Source organism: Sander vitreus, chromosome 3, assembly GCF_031162955.1.
Source record: "Sander vitreus isolate 19-12246 chromosome 3, sanVit1, whole genome shotgun sequence".
Lineage (NCBI taxonomy): Eukaryota > Metazoa > Chordata > Actinopteri > Perciformes > Percidae > Sander > Sander vitreus.
The window spans coordinates 30,072,484-30,093,505 of NC_135857.1; the positions used below are offsets into that span (position 1 = coordinate 30,072,484).

The window sequence follows — 21,022 nt, forward strand, 5'->3', positions numbered from 1 at the left end:
CACAGCCAGAAGACACATTTAGTTTCAAATGAAGCTGGAGGCAGCAAAAACAACTGGCTAAACTATTTAAAAATAACGGGTTTGTTCAGGACACCCGTCTGTTGCTTTCACGTCACCTTTTGGTATCGGCCCAGCTCGCTTGGAACCTTGACGGAGGTGGTACTAAAAAAAGTACCTGTTAGCAGGTACTAGGGACTTTTTTTCGTAATGGAAAACCAAAAAAGGCGAGTAGAGGCGAGTCGAGCAGGTACCATGTAATGGAAAAACACCAAAAGTAGATAATAAACCACGAGTCAACTCCTTAACTATAGCATTATCTAGGAGAGTCTAGAAAATAGATGCTGCTTTTAGTTAGCCATGTTGTAGGTTCACTCTTATGATTCAGATTCTATGTCATCAATTTCCACTTAGAACAAAACCTCAGCAAGCATATGTATTAACATGATACCTCCTGTGATTTGCTCAGATGCTGGACAAGCTGCGAGACCGATGGACCAACACTGGTCTCTGGGAGAAGCTAGAACAACGGAAAGTTGTGATCACAGAGCCCCGCGGTGGTGGCAAGGGGGATTTTGACGAACTGCTTCAGATGTACTACGATGCCATCAAGTGCTGTGAGGAAAGAGGTGAGACATCACACTGACCTTTGGACCAGCTGATGTGTTTTGTTATATCACACTGTAAAGCTTGATGTCTGTAAATTAGTTTGTAAATTCATTCGTTTGATCTAGTCTGCGTTCAGCTTTGGAGACAAAGAGGACATAAGAATTGCAAGACCATTAACTCTTCTGAAGAAACCATCATGTTTGAATCCTTTGTGTTAGCAACTGCGCGGGGGAGGGGTGGGGGTGGTGCGTGTGGATGCTCCGACAGTGTTGTTGTCATTGCTTAGAATTACTCATGGGGGTGACAGAAACTACACACTATAGCTTTTAAGTAGTAATTTGTACAGCTGCACCAACGCTGGTATCTTAATTTACAATATAATAGTTTGAGTTCTACTTTCTATTCCTTGCCATTTACAGTATTGATATATATACAGTATGGGATTTCTTTGTTATAGATGGTGCACTGCTGATTGCTGTCTGTAGGGGTAAAGTGAGTGAAGGACTAGACTTTACTGATGACAATGCCAGGGCAGTGGTCACCATTGGAATTCCCTTCCCAAACATCAAAGACCTCCAAGTAAGTACGTTCTGTCAACCTGAACAAACTGGAACCTTCCTGCATATGGTCTGGGAGTGTGAACAGGTGCATGAGTTCTGGAATAAAATAACATCAATAATATCTGATGTCAAATAGGATGTCAAATTCCTACTGACCCGATTGTTTTGTTACTTAATGACGACTCTAAATTACACCTGCTTGGGAGACAGGTGAAAATTAGCCGGGTCAACTGCACCCAAGAAAATGATAGCTCAGCGCTGGCTCCCCTCCTCACTTGCTTTGTATAAAACAATGGTTGGCGTATTTTCTAGACATAGTTATGCTTGAGCTCTCTACAGCAAGGATTAACAAAGCCAAATCATTGACTATCAGCTTATTGGAAAGCTGAAGCAGCACAAATATCAGACTTAATGACCTCAACCCCACAAGAATTAGAGGAATTTATTAGGCAAGGTGTGGTTTGTTTGTTTTGTTTTCCTCGAGACCGCAGAGGGTGGGGGGTGGGAGAGGGTCTTTGTTGTTGTTCAGTTTGTGTTTCTCTGTTCTGTGCACCATCTGATATTACCTGTCACACATTGTGGAATTTGTTTTGTACGTCTGAAGGTGCTAATAAAAAGTTGATCACAAAAAAAAGACCTCCAAGTAAGTAGAATCACAGCAGTCTGCAGATATTCTGTATGGGGGAGAAACAGGTGGGACAGCGAGCCTTGCTCTAACCAAAGGTAAAAGCACATTGCTATCGCCAGATGAGTGACAACTATGTTTGGCTCCTTTGTCTAATTTGTGGTCAGTAACCCGTAAATTGCAGCTGTTGAGGCTTTCATCATATGTAAGTGGGCGTGGTTTCATCTAAAATGGGTTGGGGGGCGATACCTGCAACACCAATTCTTTTTGGTATCTTAACCAGTGGAAATCACCAGGTGCTCTACAGGCTTGCCATTTTCTTCATTTATTTTATGAAATCTTTCGTCTTTAAAAATACCTGTACAAATGCATCATCAAATTAAACTGAGGTTTTTGGCCAAGACCAAACATTTTGAATCCCATAAACATAAAAATATATCTCAGACGTGCACACACAAACCCACACCAAATAAAAGTATTCCCTTTTGGTGATCCGTAAAAAAAAATCCCAAAGCGATGTTGCTGTGTGCCCTGTCTTTAGCAGATAAAGTTGACCTTTAAGTTTGACTCTCTCCCTGCCTCCCACCTCTCCTCCCCTTTAATCCTCCTGTCAGCACGACAGAGCTTTCACTAACCTGTTCTGTCAGTGTGGCAAGACCTGTGGGTGATTGATGCTGCCCAGACCCTTTCACCTTAGCCAAAACTGTCAGATTCACCACTGTCAGCTCTGTCAGCTTCTTCTTGTCAGATTTTGTTGTCATTGTGATCAACTATTTTTATTTTTTAAACAACATACAAAACGTACAATTCGTCATTACCACCCACCCAAACAAAAATCAAGAAAAGATGACACGGTAACTACAATATTCAAGACCATTCAACAAAATAATAACAAAATAGACAATAAACCATAAACCCAAAAAAAACTAATGTATTAATGACAACACCATAAGCCCATCATACACGTCTTTCCCCAGCACAAAGCTTCTTAGGAGCCCTCCAGAAGGCTCAGGCACTTTCCCCATTTTCTAGTATAGACATCCAATCTGGCAAACCGTTTACTGTATATGACATCTTTTCAAACGCCGCCACTCTAGCCATCTCAGAAGCACACTCCTGGATTGACGGCACCCCTTCATTCCTCTATCCTCCTTAAAATAATCTGTCTGGCTGTCATTAAACTAGTGTGGACCCAGCTTCTTATGTGCTTATCCATCCCTCTTAGGATTGACCCATCTCCCAGAACAAATAATCTTGGGCTGAATGGAACCTGGGTCTCTGCAGTCCGACATAGGTTATCATGTATCCCGGTCCTGGACGTTATCACAGGACCGTAGGACATGAAGTAATTGGCCGTCCTCTGTCTTACATTTCCAACAATTTGGTGTGTCTTTCAGACCAATTCTAAACAATCTGGAGGGAGTCCAATAGAAGCAATGAGTAATCTTGAACTGAATGAGGCGCACCCTCACATCGTGTGACATAGTTTTAATATTCCTACATATTCTTTCCCACTCCTTATCATACTCATATCCCTTTCCCATGTCGTTTTGAGGGCTGTCCAGGCTCTATTCCCCAGGTTCTGCATAATCATAGAATAATACACAGAAGTCTCATGATCTTTGCCATATTTGTACAACACCATATGTAAACATTCTGGTGCTTTCAGGGCTGAAGAACTGCATCCAAAAATCCCCACTAACAGATAGCGAAGTTGCAGATATAAAAAAATTGAGACCTAGGGATTCCAAATTGCTATACCACATCCTCAAAGGATTTTAATATGCCACCGAGATACAGATCCCCCAGTGTGATAATTCCCTTTTCCAACCAATCCCTCCAAAAAAGCGGAGATCTACCAATACCAGTATTTCATCTATGTTGATATTATCGCGGCGGCCCGCCACGGTAAAATTTCTGCCGCCACGGTATCAGAAATAGGGCAGACGCACAACAGGGTTTCCACTATGTACACCGCGCACCGCCACTCCTTCAGCTGTTTTATGAAAAGTCATAAAGTCGTAATTACGCAACTCTGCAGAGCCGTGTGCTCTACTGAACTCAAGCAAACTGTCATCCACTCTCTCTCCCCTTTAGGGTGAACAACTGGAACAGTGACAGGACGTCATCACTCGTGTAGTCATGGCAACCAAATAAACAATGGGGCAAGTACTACTTGTCACTCAATCTTAGGCAAAGTGACAAACGGCGACGAAAGCCGCAACGTGAAATCCGCACTCACACGGGTCCTGTGAAATATGACAGCTACAATTTATTGGCAAATAGCATTGTGGACACTGAATTTGATGAATTTACTGTTTATCAGACCCCAGATGAGACAAGAAGCTAACGTTAGCAAACGTGAGGGGTGACGTTAAATCAACCTACGGTACCGTCTATTTGCTGGATGGTTTCAAGGTAATGGTCGGTAGCTAACATTAGCAGATAAGCCCGTACTTTTCGTTCTTTTGTGCATGCAGGTCAGTTCAGGACCATGACCAGTTCACACTAGAATTTGAGTTTATAAGAAATAATGATAAGATTTGCCTCATCCTGCCATTATCATCAATTTTCTTTTATAATGGTTTGTTTGGCTTTCGGTGGACATTAGGACGTTTTGCCTCCCAAAGGCATGTTGTATTGGATTTTATTATTTTAAAGATGTTTGTTATTGTGTCCACCCTGTTCAGACCTAACAGACCATGCTTGTAAGATCCTAAATTCTAGTCTCCATTTTCTTTAATTTACATGTTTCGCTATCTCTTCTTTGCATCTTAATCCTCAGCTTTGCTCGTTTCTTCTTTTGCTTCTCTCTAGTTGTCTTTCAATTCCTCCTGTTATCTCCTATTTCAGTGGCAGAGGCGTTGTGGCCCCCAGAAAAGCCCTGGGGGACTTTAAAGGTCTTTGAGCTAACCCCATTACGCTGCCGAGAGGATGGGGACACTGATACTAATGACTGTTAAAGCCATGCCGCTAGCCCTCGTAGCCCTCATGTTGAAGGAGCACATACGGTATACTGCTGTAGCACTCTGTCAGAGAGATAATAGGCTCTTCAGAGGGTCACACAAATGCAGAGGCACTGGCACATGGTAATGGTGTATCCACTATTGGATAGTCAATACCATTACATGTTATGGTCAACTCCGCTGGAAGAGTGAATCACGATTCAGTGTACTCTCTGAGTAAGGATGCATGGTGGCCCTGCATGCAGTGATCTATACTAAGGTTGTTTTAAACAAGTGTTGGTGACATAGCTGCGGAGCAACCTTTTTAACGTAATGAAGCTCTGCTTATTTGACTTGCTGACCTACGTTGTTTGCACGTTGTTTAAGCTGCAAGTTATAATACTGGAAGGGGAGCCTAGTGTTTCAAGGATTGGAAATGGATTGTGCTTAATTATGATTAATTAAGATTTGTTACGATGCTTTAACCTGTTGACCTGCTTGTGCTCTTCTACTTGTGCAATGCGTAGTGACTTTTTCCTCACACATCCTGATTGTGATTGACAAAGCGCTATGCTACTTTTCTTGTTCCCTAACTTATGTCTTCTTCTTTTATATGTTTATGATATAAATGATCTAATTCTGATACATTATAAAATATGCATCATATGCTTGCCAACTCTTTGAATTTTCCTGCTCTTGTCCCTGCCGATCTCCTGGAGTTTCAATCCCCCCGAAATTTCAAGATCTGCCCATCCACTAGGCCAATATTTATCAGAAATAGCCTATTGTCACTGCTGTGATTGTTTTTTTTTTTTATTACATACTGATTCCACATGTTTGTCAGTTTTGTTTAAACAGAGAGCAACAGATACAACCAGACAAACACAAAGATGCTGTACGTGTGATTAGAAAAGAGCAGAATCGCTTGTTGACCACAAATGTGCATCTGGTGATAACAGCCAGGCTACTGTATGAGCAAGAACTGACATATTGCGGCGCTTCCACGTACAGTGTGAACCCGGCATTAATTTCAGGCAAAGCGATGGTCCTCTGCTACATTAAGCACTCCCAATTGAAAACACCAGTAGTTGTATTGTTTCTTATTTTAAGGTTGTTAATGTGTTTTCTTTCACATTGTCACCTGCATAAATGCTTCATATTAACACCTTATTATATTTACACCATATTTTTCCCACTGGAACTGGTTCTCTAAATGCACACATACACATGCGTGACATGTTCTTACATTGTCACTTCCATGCACTAGTGCTAACATGTGCACATTCTCTTAAGAGCACACATGGGCTCAGGCAATTCATTCATTCTATGCCACACTCACACGGTAGCACCCCATTGCTAGGATAAGAGGTGTAGGCCCAGCTTCTCTCCATTTAAACTACTCCAGCACTTCAGATGCCTGCATGGCCTGCATTCCCAGACAGGCATAACTCTTACAAGCTACAGCCTAAGCACATAGCATGGCATTTTACTGGCCTGTTGTGTTATTGTGACAAAGATCAAAGGTTGAACTTGAAAAGTCCTCTGCAGAGAAAGCCCTGCCAAAGGTGGTATTACATTTATGTTGAGTTTTTCCAATGGCATGTTTTACAGTGAAAAGTCAAATCCTGCGCGAGTGAGTCAAACAAGTGGCTTTAACAAGCAATAAAAAGACACTTACAACTGATAAGGCATCTCTCTTAGTTTAATGAAGGGCTCAGGCAACCTCTTGCTGCTGCCCTTTATTAAAGACAACCACAAGAGCATTTTAATTCTAATGCCTGCAAGCATGTAAAATGGATGGATAAAGGGGATTTTGGAGGAATGTTGAAGAGTTCATGGAAATCATCAAGAAGAGGAGATGATGGATGCTCCAGGCACACTGAAGACTGTACATATGGCTTTATCATCAGCCTCTGAAAGAAGGACATATAATATATGATCACCACTTGTACTGTCCATGTCAGCACCACAGGCCGGCTTTAGAAATACATAGTCAACATTTTCTTGTACAACTCCCTTTCTTCATTTACAAAATTGTTGAGCGCTGCTAAAACACAATCAGCCATACATGGAAATTTGGCTAAAGTAAAATTAATATGATCTATGTTTGATCAGCTTTCCGTCTTTGGCAGTGCATTACTTGGTGCTATGCATATACTGTAGTTTGGTTGGTACAAAAAAGTGTAGTCAAGACCATTTGACCCGACTCACAAACCGCCAACTTTATACATTATTATTATTATTATTTTTTTTTTTAACATATCCCCTCCCCGCCTGAACCCCCTCACTCGTGATGACCACTCACTTAGACAACAATTAAGAAAAGATTACATAATAACTATAATAAAATGATATACCAAATAAACATACAGTATGTACAGAATATGTGGTAACACCATAAGCACATGGCATACACTTCTCCCCAGCACAAACTGCAGCTTACTGGGAGCCCTCCAGAAAGCATAACTACTTTACCCATTTTCTAGTTTGGACATCAAATCTGACAAACCTTTTGTATGACATCTTTTCAAATGCTGCAACTCTAGCCATCTCAACAGCCCACTCCTGAATTGACGGCACCCCTTAATTTCTCAATCCTCCATAAAATAATCTGTCTGGCTATCATTTAAACTAGTGTGGACCCAACTTCTTATGTGCTTATGTATTCCGCTTAGAATTGATCATCTCCTAGAAGAAATGTAAATTATGTATGGTCTATATACTGTACCTGCTCTATATAAAAAGAGACCGAGACCAACTCAAGTATTACAGCCCTGTTCCATAGTGACCCCTATTCATCACCATTTAGAACTTAAGATAAGCCTCAACCTTTATAGATAGGTAAAATCTAGAATTTTGATTTGTCCATTCATTTATGTTCTAAACAGTTATTTCTTTAGTGGAACATAAGACAGCAAAAACTTAAAGAATAAGTAGGACTATGTGTGTAGTCTTGCTGTGAGCTGATCCATGAGCATGTTGGAAAGCAGTGTGATAGTCTGATGCCCTTGTGAGTGTGTGTACACACACACACACACGTGGACACTGTCTTCAAGATGAGCCACTCAGCTGTCAGCTCAGCCTTATGTGGCAGATGAGGCGCTCAGCAATCTCAGTGACAAGCACAAGATGTCCCGGACCGCCAGAGGCGTGCACACTGACGCGCACACACACCCTGCGTAAAATGTAGCTCAAACAAATGCGCTCAGCTGCGAATCATGCCTAGTGGTCAAATATATGTTTTTAGGGATGAACAGGTTGCTGTAGAGGACAAGGCCAAAGCAGGCGAGTGATCTCTTGACATTTTAACTAATCCCTTCTAGCTTGTGGTTTCTTGCACATTTGCGAGATTTGCTAGCAGCCAGAATTGGCTTTTTCACATATGCAACCTGTCATGTTAGATTGGACGATGACATGGTACAGACCTGGGATGTGATGGCTCGAACGCTGAAATGGACTGTGATTGGATTTAGATGACACCGCTGGCTTGAGGCTATTGGCCTTTCTGTTCAAGCTGTGGGTTTAGAAGTGGATTCTTTAACTGCTCTGGTGTCTCATACATTGACGAACATCTCACCATGAAGAGCAGCATTAACGTAACTTCCTGTGACATGGCTATATGACTCCATTGACAGCCTGCACTACTGTACTATTGTATTTTTCGCAGATAAAATCTGGATTTTAGATCTACTGAAAAGCCTAGACCTACATCATACAAACAATAGAGGTTTTCCAGTGTCAGTGTAGTTTTTTTTTTATTAGTGGTGGCAGATGTTGCTCAGTTGTTTGCATGCTTCTTAGGTGAGGTGTTTTTAGTCATAGTCTAACTTTGGGGTGACATTTAGGAATTCCTGTGACTCTACTTGTTTGTTTATGTACACAAGCCCAGACAGGCCAGAGTGGCATTGCGTGATGTGCGTAAAGGAACAGGCTGTACCTGCCACGGCCCTGTGTTTGGTGGCTCAGGGCGAACACGCGGTACCTGTCAAAAGCAGTTAAAGCCTCGTTCAGCAGCCTGCCCTGCATGGCATCCCGTCAGACGCCCAGCTGATCTTTTCACTTGTCAATTCTGAAAGGTTAGCGCTAAAATCAGCAGCGACAGATGCAAATGGATGGATGCTTTCCTGGCATTTTTGTGCAGGGATGCTTCATGTCACCTAGGCCACCTTGTCTGCCCCTCCTAACTCCACTCTACTGTCATGGCCTCTCTTTAGCTCCTCTGTTCCCCTTTCAGAACACATCTGTCTGCGAGAGCATGTAATACCCAACCCTTTCAGGTCCTGAATAGTATTTGTTTGGTGTTTAGTTTGCCCCATATCCATCGCCCACTTGGTTTCCCCTTCATAAGATTAATCCGATTAATTCTCTATCAGTAGACATCAGGGCTGCACGATTATGGCCAAAATGATAATCGCGATTATTTTTGATCAATATTGAGATCACGATTAATTATCACGATTATTTGTTGATTTTAACCAAAACAAATTGTATTGTCACATAGGCTAATCATAACTGCTTTCACATCCATATTGTGCTACATTCCTCCTTTTTTGAAGGATACTATGAAGGAGTATGCCATTTCAGCTGTTGTGCGACCGCTTTCCACACATGCGCGTTTGCCGTGAAAAGATACACTCAACGCAATTTTCTGTTCACGTTAACGGCGCATGTTAAAATCCCGGACGAAATAGCAGCGCGGATTACGGTGCCACGTAAATGTCTGCGTTGCACTCTGATGCTCCAAAACAGACGTTAGAGGTGACAAAAACATCGCTGCATGTCACTCTAGTAAACACTAATAACACGTTACACAGCAGGTAACATTAGCCTACCGTTAGCTACAGTAGTAACTGGATTAAACACGGCTAAAATGCTGACAGCTAAACGGTGTAGTGTGACTGTATTTCACGGTAGAGGATTCAAACAACGGGACTTAACAACAGTCTGCCGCTAAAGCTATGAGCTAAAAGACTCAAACTAGCACTGGTCACTGCTGTTGTCTGAATAACAACACAAACAGGACAAAATGTTGCGTTTACTGGTAAACTGGTAAACCTCGGGACGACTTATGACGACTGCTGTCTGTTGTGGAATTTTACTCACGTTACTCTGTCCTACATCTAAATTAAGCTGTGTGGTGCAGGGAACAACTCTGATTGGCTCATGGAGGCACGTGTTCAGGGAGTGGTTTACGGAGCTTTGAAAAAAAAAAAACGTTCTATGAACGGAATGACGCATTTTAAGTATCGCTCGATCACATGAATTTGATCGTGGGAAGCCAAAATCGTGATTAAAAATCGATTAATTGTGCAGCCCTAGTAGACATGCATGAAACCCTTTTTGCCAGGTGCCCTCGAGAACAGGTTTCTAGTTCAATATCTTCAGTAGCCAGTAACTTATTTCGAAACTACTTTGGGGCATTTCGCCTTTTTTATTTTTATAGCATCAAATTTTATCGAGATTAAAACATGGCACAACTTTTCTTCAATTTATTATATCAGCTTTATTCTCAAAATATTTTTAGTTCTCTTGGGTTCATCACTTTCTCAAACGATGATACAAGGTAATGTTGTGATTTGTACCTAGTATTTATGGTGGCTTATAGGTCACTATTTGATGGACTAAAGGTACCAGAAAGAACCTCAGACACTATGATGAATGCACAGAAACATTGGTATAAAGCAGGGGGACCTGGAAAACAGTTGTGCAACATGTTTAGTTTTGATGGACTTGTATCCAAATGCTGTCCCATAGGACATTAAATCATCTTTTAATATATTGTCCTGTGGTTTCAGGTGGAACTGAAGATGAAGTACAATGACCAACACTGCAAATCCAGAGGTCTTCTCCCAGGCAATCGTTGGTATGAGATTCAGGCCTACAGAGCTCTCAACCAGGCCCTGGGAAGGTAAATCTGTCCTCTACAGCTAGAGTTTTACTGAAGATTTATTTTTGTTCTCCCTGCCTTTTATACTTAAACCCTCCAAACTTCATTTTACAGGTGCATACGCCACAAGAATGACTGGGGCGCCCTAATTCTAGTGGATGACCGTTACAGGAATAATCCCAATAAGTACATCACAGGTAATCAGTAATGTTTACAGTGTGTGAACACTGACTGACTTAATTTGATGACTACACAGCCTCTCAACTTGAACACTAGATGGCAATAGTTATCCACTGTAAGATTTTTGGTAGTGTTTGTATCTGATGTGTGCGTTTGTGTAATCTCAGGTCTGTCTAAATGGGTCCGCCAGCTCGTCCAGCATCATGACACCTTCAGCAACGCCATGCAGTCTCTGGTAGCATTCTCTCAGGTGCAACAGAAGCTGGAGGGGGCTCCTGCAGACAGTCAGACCCTCAGCTCTGCCGTCTCATCTCCAAACAGTCACGTGTCAGTAACTTTGGAGGGACAGGGTCTGCCCACGGCCACAGAACCTCAGACACCCCGCTCATATGTCAAACTGCCTGAACCCCAGCAGAACACAAGCCCCTCGACCAACCAGTTTTTTTCTCGTACACAGTTGAAAGCTGAACAAAACGAAAAAGCAGGTGAGCTAAATCGAAAAGTTAAAAGTAGAGTTTTGGTGCTGCAAGGTCAATATCTCTAAATTATTTTTTTATGTAGAAACAATGTTTCTCTGTGCCTCAACACTGTTTTAACTCGGGCATATTCCTGAGAAGTGAAAAATACTGCTCAAGGATGTATGAGCATGACATCACCACAAGAAAATATTTGTAGGTGATGTGTTTGCACATTGCCTTGGCTAGCACCCATTGTCTTTGGGGGTCATGACAAGGTTGAGCTGTTTGCCCAGTTGAATTCTGTGTGGTGGATATGGGTGGTAGCAGAGCAGTAGCAGACCCCCACCCCTCCCTCATAGTAGGGGGTGGGGGCCGTGGGATCAGTTGAGTGGCTTGCCTCATTACTGTAAGGTCTTTTGCGTGCCTGAGTGGCGCTGGAGCGAGCTGATGAGCAGATGTTGGACTGTTGCTTTTAATTAAATCCCCTTGACCTTTGTTTGGATTATATTGAGCGTAAGCATGCATTTATATCTTTCTTTATAAGATAGCCTTGGCAGCCAAGGTGCTCCGCATACCAATCTCATTTCATCGTGAGACTTAAAAGCGTCTTTGTGAGTCTTAACATGTTAGCTCTGTTGTCTTCGGTTATATGCCTGTATTAGGTTGATAAATATAAACTGTTAACTGATTTTGAATGTTTTGTTTCCTTGATGCAGAAAGGTTGAATACAATGCACAGCCCCTTAGCAGAGCCCCTGTCGCATCAAAAAAGAACAGCTCGGCCTCTGTACCACATTTTCACCTCCAGCCCCGTCAGCACCAGCTTCAAGAAGCCAATATTTAAAGGAAAAGGGCCCAGTAGTTTCAGCCAGCACTTGGAAACATCTAATCATTCGGAGCCCAATGACAAACAGCAGATCTCCTCTCCACAAAAAAAGACTGAGGCAACTTGTCTTAAACAAGGGGCTGAAGACAGTTCCAGTGAAATCCAAGTGGAACCACACAATCTGGCTCTTGATCCTTCTCCAGTTACAGCCCCTCCCTGCTGTGACAATTCAGACAAAGATGAAGATGAAGAGGAGGAGGACCAAACTATCTTTTTTACTCCAGAACTTTTCGAGGGGGAAGGCAACGAAGGCAGTCCACAGAAAGATGTGAAGACCAAGTCACCTCCCAGGATGGGTTTAGGGGCAGAGAGCCCTTCCTTGCTGTCAGAAGAACTTTTTGGCTCTGAGCAGGCCCGAGGGCAGGAGCAGGCCTCTGCTTTTGATGGACAGATTGCTATTTCAGTCAATAAGGAGAGCACAGAGTTGTCACACGGACAGGAAGAAGAAATTATAGAACAGAAGCAAGGTGAGGGGGGAAAGCAGGTGGATAACCAGAGCAGGCAGACAGGCAGTAGGCTTCGCAGGTTGTCCAGGTCCAGGCAGAAAGCTCCCTCCACTCCATCAGGTAACTAATAACCTGAAAACAAGACATACTGTGAACAAAGCAGAATGTCTTATATGCAAATATAGTGCCAAGAACATGTTCCAAGCACATTAGCTTGGCAGTAAAACAATAGTGAAACAGTTATTGATACAGAACACAGTGCAATGTACCATATTCAGTTCATACCATTGCTGCATATGTTTCACAGTTTATTTTGCAGAATTTGAAACCCTATGTTGTGAAGTATCTACGTATGTTACAGCTGCCTCAGGCACCCAGCCCACACACTCTTACCATGCATGCAGTAGATGATGAGGCTTCAGCTATCTCAGATCAGCTTATAATGTAGTGTGACAGCACATCTTATTAAGCCCATGAAGGCCGGTTCTCAGTTAAACGTATAACTAACCAAAATCATTGAAATTGTAGCGCTGATCGAATGTGCCTCATAACAAATCATTAAAATATAAAAAACCTAATTTGTTTTCCTATGCAGTAGATAATCATTTAGTTCTGTTTTAATGATGCGTTTGTAGAAAATGGGTGAGGAACCTGGATGCTTTAGACATGCCTGATTTCACTTAAAGAAGTGACCTTTTGTTTTTTCAATTCCAATTATGTAAATATGTGTTGTAAACTCAAGTGGTGTGGATACACATTTGATTTACTTTAAGTACAAGCATTCATATACATTCTGTTAAGTCACAATAAGATTAAATGTTAGCGCTTCATTGATATTCTCTTTCATCCTTTTTTCTGTTTGTGTTTTTTTCTCTTCTGAAATCACATAGACATGTTCGTGAATTGCCCAAATTCAGTGGTGGAAGTACAAAACAAAATCTGCTTAAAATATTAAAAGTAAAGTACTCATAATGCAGAATGACAGTGTTGTATTATTCTATTATATATCATTATTACTAATGCACACAATTCATCATATTTTATAAACTGATGATCTTGTTTTTGTAAAATATGAAACTGAATAGTAACTAGTAACTGCAGCTGTCTAATTAAATGTGGTGGAGTAAATTATACAATATTCTCCTCTCAAATGTCATAGAATAAAAGTACAAGAAGCAGAAAATGGAAATGCACTTAGTTACTTTCACCACTTTCCAATTAGACTTTGCTGCACAGTATTATTTTTTATTATTATTATTATTTATATCAATGAGGGTACCTCTCAGTCTACCAACACAATACAATTCAACAACAGCACAAACTAAAGCTTCCAAAATGACCATGAAGTTGAACCACCACCTTGCTAAACTGCTTCAACAAAAGGTTTATTGCAGGACTGTTGTATTAGACTGCATTAGTTTTAATTAGGTAGACTTAATAAACTGGCAACTTAGTGTATATCTTCACATAGAAAGGCTCTACCACTAATACAGTATGTTAAAACATGTCCACCAATTAAATAACATAATCAAATATATTTCTAAATACATCAAACTAAGCCAGTGATATTCTCACCAGTCATTTACATATGTAGTTTTTCATATTTGGAGTCCTGTATAGTTCACTGACATTTAGATCTTAACCTCTTTTTGTAATTTTATTTGTGGATGAAAACTGATTATTTGTGACCTATTTATGTGCAATATAGTACATATGTGTAATAAGCAGTTTAATGGACATATTTGGTTGATTGAGTCTGAGGAGCTGAGGTCATTTAATCAAGTCAATGCTAAATGCAGAATCATCAAACAGGCTAAGTTGAAGGGAGACAAAAAAAATGAGATTAAACATGATTACACTGATGTGATTTGTCTCATTACAGCGCAAACTTCACCATTGTGTGATTTGCACAGACGAGCAGAGTAGACAAGTGTTCCATTAAAGCCTTTCTTTGCTCATCAACTGCTTCCCCAAGAGCCCTGTGTATGTAATCGTGCATGGTCACTCGTTAACATCATCAAACGCAGAGCGTCAAGAGGCCAGCGAATGTGTGTTAAAAGCACTTAATAGGAGCCCACATTACTGAAAGTCTCAGTAATGGCTGTGAATCACTGTGTTTTTTCACCATTAAAATAATTCAGCTTTATCCCCAACCCTAAATCATTAAAGCTACACCGACAACATTTTTAGTTAAAAAAAAAAATAATACAGGACTTAACAAACTTACAACAAACTCAACTTAAAGCAACACTATGTAACTTTTAGCTGCAGCTGTAGTTCCAATGAGACAACCTGTAGGGAGACCGAAGCGGGAAAAGTTACATAGTGTTGCTTTAACAAAGTGTAAATGCAACAAAAAAAATCACGCCATCCAAATTAATTGAAATTCCACAGATTTGTGCTGTTTGCCTAGCCTAGAAATCTAGACGCACCCTGGTGGCGGCACATTTATTTTGCAGCCAGGGGGGGTCTAGGCACTCTCCGTTGGCTTGCGAGCTGGAAAAACCAAACTCTGGTCAGGCCAATCACATTGTGTATAGAGTTGGTAGGTGGGCTTATGGCTGCTGCTGCTGCTGGGAACAGCGGTCTTCTGGAAGACTTGGAGTTAAGCTTTTCTTTGAGAAAAGAACAAAGAACGGCACTGAAATCATTCTTAAAAACGGAAGATGTGTTCGGAGTTTTGCCGACCGGATACGGCAAAAGTTTAATCTATCAACTAGCTTCACTACCTTCTTCGTTGCTCTGCCTGGTTATAGCGCTATCTTATTGCGTGCAGAGGGAATTTGAAAGACAACCGTTTATCCCGCCCCTCGGATTGAGCTCCGTCAATGGTGAGTTCCCAGACCCAACATCTTGATACTGTTTGGCCAATTTCAATTCTGAAATAGTGAATGGTCAACAATCTGTCTTCATCAGTGCTTCATTTGTAAAGTGGGAGGTCCCGGAGCGCAGAGGGGGGGCGGGGTGGATCTGGCTACTCAAAATGGGTGTTGGAGGTAACGAAACAAAAAAAAACCTAAACAACGCTGTGTTTACATCAGGGCAATGTTTATTTTAATTTCAGAACATACGCTGCATGGGTACGAAATGAATGTCTCCACATTCTTGATCAGCGGAAACAATTTTTGCTTGTTTGGGATCCGACTGGCCAGCGTATTTGAACAAGTTAAGCAAACTTTGTTGTCTTTTTGACATTTTTCCCCTGAGTGAAACAAGGCTAACTGCAATCTCAACCAGCACAAGCACATGGGTCACTTGAAGTGCCTCCCCTCCCTCCATCCCTCTCCCCCTTCTGTCTTACCCTGAACATTCACCTCAAAACGCATCAAAAATGCAAACACAAGAATTTTGTGGAACTTCAATGGGGAATAAAGACTAACAAGACAGATAACAACATTGAACACTACACATTTATTTAGGCGATTCATTTTTCATAGTGACACAGGAGGTGCCGGATCCAATTTATATATATATAAATAAAAAAAAAAGGTTTTGGATCCAACGTCGGAGGTGCCGGAACATGTTCCGGCGTGTTCCGGCTCAAATTAAGCCCTGGTCAGACAAGTGCTTTGTCTGAAAAAGTTGGAATCACTACTGGTGTAACTGTAGGCTGGCCTCAAAGTAAACTAGAAGAGTGGTTCCCAACCAGTTTATGTGTACATCAGTGGGTACTTCTACAGTTGCCGGGGGAATGTGAAAAGATTGTGTCGTGGCTGCAGCTAATGATAAAAAAATGGAAGTGATCAAGAGAGGAAAATTAAAACACAAATAGGATTTCGAACTTGTGTGTGGCTAACCTTTAGTAAATTTCTCACAATAAACTACCATCTACAATGCGATGACTGCTCAGGACACGCTCACACCAACCTGCTGAGTCTGCTGTAACACCTGACCACCACCTGCTACAATTGCGAGTATGTGATAAATAGGTTAGCAGGCCAGCACAGAATTAATGAAATAATTAACTAAAAGTGCAAGATAAATGGTTGAAATGTCCAGCGTCTGCCACTAACACACAATTGTAGGTAGTGTGAAGGCAAACTGGACCAAACCGACTGGGAAAAGTGAAAGAAACCTAGTCTAAACATTATGTCTTAATTGAAATAATTTCCACCTTTTGATAATCCGTAGTGTTAAATAACATCCAAAATAAAATCCATTCAATAAGAAAACATTTAAAGCATTACAGGTGGTGTTCTCAAGCTCATCATCTTTCACTGCTGTTTATAGCTGCCAGTCTGTGATGCTGCCCAATGCCGATTTAAATAAGAAACACCAGTTACTCTAATCATTTTTCCAACAACATTCCTGTTTGTTCCAGGGAAAACATGACTGCCAGATGTATCCATTTGCTAAATATGTGACTTAATGTTAATTGACAGGTGGATGCTATGAAGCCAAGAGTGTAGGGAGAGCCTGTCTTCAGCAGATTGAGACCAGGAGCAGCCAGAGGACGACTCACAAGGCCAGAGCAGATCATGAGTCAAAAGCAATAAAGCCGGGTTTGAAGAGCAGACCATCCAAAGCCAGACCTGTCAGAGTACACAGCTCAAAAAAAGACATCGTCCAAGAGAATGCTTATCAGTCACATTTTTTGCCAGAGATTCAGGATGATAGCTGGATTACCTGCCATGAAAGCTGGATTACCTGCCAGCAGACAGAGCTAATCTTTAAACCAAGTGTAAATGACAGAGAGACTGAGTCAAGAGAGTCGTCTGTGGGTGTGAGGGAACACAAAGCTCTTAAAAAAGTGCCTACCACACCTGGTAGTTCCACAAGGATTGAGTTTGACATTGTGACTCCCAAAAAAGAAGACAAAGGGGGTCTGCAAGAAGCTGGAGCAGCAGAATGTAGTCCTAGTAGTCCAGCAGAGGATAGTCCAGGAAGTCAGCACACAAAACCAAAAGGTATTATTATGTAGTAGTCTAATTAGAATATAAAATCATAGGTTTTACAAATCAATGCATGTATGTGCCAATGTTTAATGGCACACAGGATAAGGTTATACACAGTAGTTTGTAGTTACATTACAAAAAATCATTACAAAAGGGAGCAAGTTACCTTTACATTGTAAGGTAGATAAAGTAAAAGATTAAAAACAGAATTACATCTTGACTGTTTAATCAACTGTTTTTTTTTGGAGGGGGGTTTAAGATTATTTGTTGGGCTTTTTTGCCTTTAAACGATAGGACAACTATAGACAAGAAGGGGCGGGGGGTGGGGTGGGGGTGGTGACATGCAGCAAAGGGTTGGAATCTAACCCTGGCCACTGCAGTAAGGACTGAGCTTTGGTACATCGGCTGCATGCTCCACCAGGTGAGCTACCAGGGCGCCCCTTAATCAGCTGGTTGTATTACATCCTCTCTGGGAAGTAGCACTGTTGACAACCTCACAGTTATACGGTATACATTATGTATTTGAGCTCATCCTGCCACAATCTACTGCCAATGCTTGATTTATCTAAATAATACCCATACGTTTTTAGCATTAGGGAAACCAGTATTTTTTATAACCTGGACCTTATTTTCCCATGTTTTTGTGCCAAAGTGACTAATGGGGACAAATTGGTCCAGTATTAAGCGTGAGCTGACTACATTATGGAACGGACCCTACATAGAAATAAAACGTTTTTCTTTACCTTTTGCCTGATTCGGACTGTATTTGTTAATAGTGAGTAGTGAAACTGATATGATACTTTAAAGAATTACTTAAATGCTTTAGTACATGCAAGTTTATAAAAGCTGCTACCCAGTAGAGAGTTGGGGACTCAGATTACAGTATAGCACATCATATAATAAAGTATTGTTTAAATTATTAATACATTACATTATAAGTTTTTTGAAATCGTGTGTATTTTGTATGTATAATATGTATTTATATATACATCAATTATGCAATTTATTTACTGTAACATGTAGAAATATTCCCTTAACGGCGTTGGTGTTTCTAGGTATTGTTTCCAGCTACTTTATTTATGTAAACTGACTTCCATTTTTTCAACCAAGCTATAAACATACAGAGATCCTGCAAGCAGGCGCGCAGAAGATTTAACAATACCTCTACAAAAAGAAAGGTAAGTGTCAAGTCAAGTGATATCAAGTTAACTTTTTTTGTTTCATCAAATCACATTGAATGGATATCCTATTTCTAATCAGTTTTTCTTTGTATTGCAATATTTATAATTGTAATAATTAAAATAACACCAATACATGTTGAAACAGACCAGTGCTGCCATTCACATGCAGTGATGGATTGTGCACTTAGTCTGTTTTCTGCACACAGAAGCACATAAAGAAAACACGGTGGACGGCAATGAGTAAAATCCTGTGTGAACACTTAAAAACAAAGGGTCTGACAAGGAAAATACTGTCTGATGTCAACATACCCATTCAAAGCAATACAGTAGATGACCAAAGAGTACCACTGAAATAGAAAAAAAAAGTTTAGCATTTAGAAACAACAAATTTTCCACTTTATGGGCAGTGTATGTGTTGTGAATCTGCCTGAATCCTAACCCTTATTGAAAATGTTTTCAGTAACTCCTCAAAGATGTTTCTTAAAGGTCCCATGGCATGAAAATTTCACTTTATGAGTTTTTTTTTAACATTAATATGAGTTCCCCCAGCCTGCCTATGGTCCCCCAGTGGCTAGAAATGGCGATAGGTGTAAACCAAGCCCTGGGTATCCTGCTCTGCCTTTGAGAAAATGAAAGCTCAGATGGGCCGATCTGGAATCTCCTCCTTATGAGGTCATAAGAAGCAAGGTTACCTCCCCTTTCTCTGCTTTGCCTGCCCAGAGAATTTGGCCCACCCATGACAGAGAGAGACATAATGGCTTGAAAACAAGCAAAGTGGCAGTTGGTCAAGGCCACACCCCCACCCTCCACCTTTCCCCCCTTCTCTCTTCCTCAATAGCATTTAAAGCTACAGACACAGAAATGGCACGTCCTAAGTAAAGCTCATTGTGGGACTGGCTCTAGTGGCTGTAATTCTGCACCACAGCTGAATTTCGGGAAAGAGACTTCAGATACAGTATTAGGGGACCACTAAGGTCTATATAAAAGAGACTTCAGATACAGTATTAGGGGACCACTAAGGCCTATATAAAAGAGACTTCAGATACAGTATTAGGGGACCACTAAGGCCTATATAAAAGAGACTTCAGATACAGTATTAGGGGTACCACTAAGGCCTATATAAAAGAGAGTTCAGATACAGTATTAGGGTACCACTAAGGTCTATATAAAAGAGACTTCAGATACAGTATTAGGGGACCACTAAGGCCTATATAAAAGAGACTTCAGATACAGTATTAGGGGACCACTAAGGCCTATATAAAAGAGACTTCAGATACAGTATTAGGGGACCACTAAGGTCTATATAAAAGCATCCAAAAAGCAGCATGTCATAGGACCTTTAACAGTCATTTCTAAAAGTTTGGAAATAAAAAGAAAGATTTGAGATATGGACATAGCTAATTTAAAAGCTTGAGACTGTTTTTTTTTTTTTTGTTCTACCTACAGAGAGTCAAAGACCAAAAGCCATGCTGTTTGGGACTCTACTGTTCTATGTGTGAAAAGGAACTACTTCCTGTGGTACATGGTAATATCTGAGAAATCTTAGTTTTTACTTTTAAGTTATTTACCACGGCTAAATAATCTGAGTCAAACCATTACTCCAAGTGATTGTGTTTCATTTTGGTATTGATTTAATTTTCACTTTTATGACTTCATTTTTCAGGTGCACTACAACGTGCTGTTTGTGAATTAGACCATCTAGCTTTTCTGAGAAAAGACGGTTTTAGTCCTGCAGCAACGACCCGCCGCTGCCAGTGTGCACCACATCAGCCATCAATTTCAGACAACTCAGACTCACTGCTGGTAGTCCAAAGTCTCGCATCACTGATGGCGCTAAGGACTGCTCTGCAACCCTACTGTGATAACAGTTTAACTGGTGCGTTGACAGCTGGTTTGATTAGACAAGAACAGTATTAAAGAAGTGGTTGTGATAAATCTTGTACTAAGCATTACATGTTGCATCACAATGCCATCACACCCACAACTGAGCATTCAACATTAAAACTAATTAGAAATGATTCAAAACACTGGCATTTTTAAAAGCAAGGACTAAATGATGAATAAAATGAAAATATGAATACATAATAACTGTAAATGATTAGAAATTAATTTGGAAAAATTAATACACAGGCTTTTCTCATCCCTATTGTTTTAAAACAGACTTAATCTACATGTAATTAAACTAGTAGTTTACCTACATTTTGCAGTAGTTTGGTGGTAGCTCACCTACATTCGCATTTGCATAGTGATTCAAGTAGTCAAATGACTGTTTTGCCATTTGTTGTGTAGTCAACTACTCAAAGTACAACCGATTTTGGGCCATAAAGGAAGAGAATGATTTTTAAAATGTATTT

At 40.7% G+C, this 21,022-nt stretch overlaps 2 protein-coding genes across 5 annotated transcripts in view; both read left to right on the forward strand.

Moving 5' to 3' along the window:
* Window positions 1-13,426, forward strand: part of brip1 (BRCA1 interacting helicase 1) — a 48,472-nt gene extending 35,046 nt beyond the window's left edge. For all 4 annotated transcript variants that reach the window (XM_078246915.1, XM_078246913.1, XM_078246916.1 and 1 more), the window contains exons 15-20: window positions 467-626; window positions 1,064-1,185; window positions 10,532-10,644; window positions 10,738-10,820; window positions 10,971-11,288; window positions 11,978-13,426. In XM_078246915.1, the coding sequence (XP_078103041.1) occupies window positions 467-626; window positions 1,064-1,185; window positions 10,532-10,644; window positions 10,738-10,820; window positions 10,971-11,288; window positions 11,978-12,720 (1,539 nt within the window). In that variant the 3' untranslated portion in view covers window positions 12,721-13,426. The remainder of the gene's footprint in view (window positions 1-466; window positions 627-1,063; window positions 1,186-10,531; window positions 10,645-10,737; window positions 10,821-10,970; window positions 11,289-11,977) is intronic.
* A 2,149-nt stretch (window positions 13,427-15,575) lies between these two features.
* Window positions 15,576-20,204, forward strand: LOC144515917 (uncharacterized). Its single transcript, XM_078247117.1, has 4 exons — window positions 15,576-15,588; window positions 16,975-17,499; window positions 18,598-18,665; window positions 20,115-20,204. Exons 1-4 carry the CDS (start codon window positions 15,576-15,578, stop codon window positions 20,202-20,204), a joined length of 696 nt encoding a protein of 231 aa, XP_078103243.1.
* The last annotated feature ends 818 nt before the right edge of the window (window positions 20,205-21,022 follow it).

Excerpts from the sequence above, each read along its gene's own strand:
- LOC144515917 (XM_078247117.1), top strand. Across the intron at positions 17,500-18,597 it reads TCAGCACACAAAACCAAAAG|CTATAAACATACAGAGATCC; the intron begins GTATTATTATGT and ends TTTTCAACCAAG. Across the intron at positions 18,666-20,114 it reads ATACCTCTACAAAAAGAAAG|AGAGTCAAAGACCAAAAGCC; the intron begins GTAAGTGTCAAG and ends TTCTACCTACAG.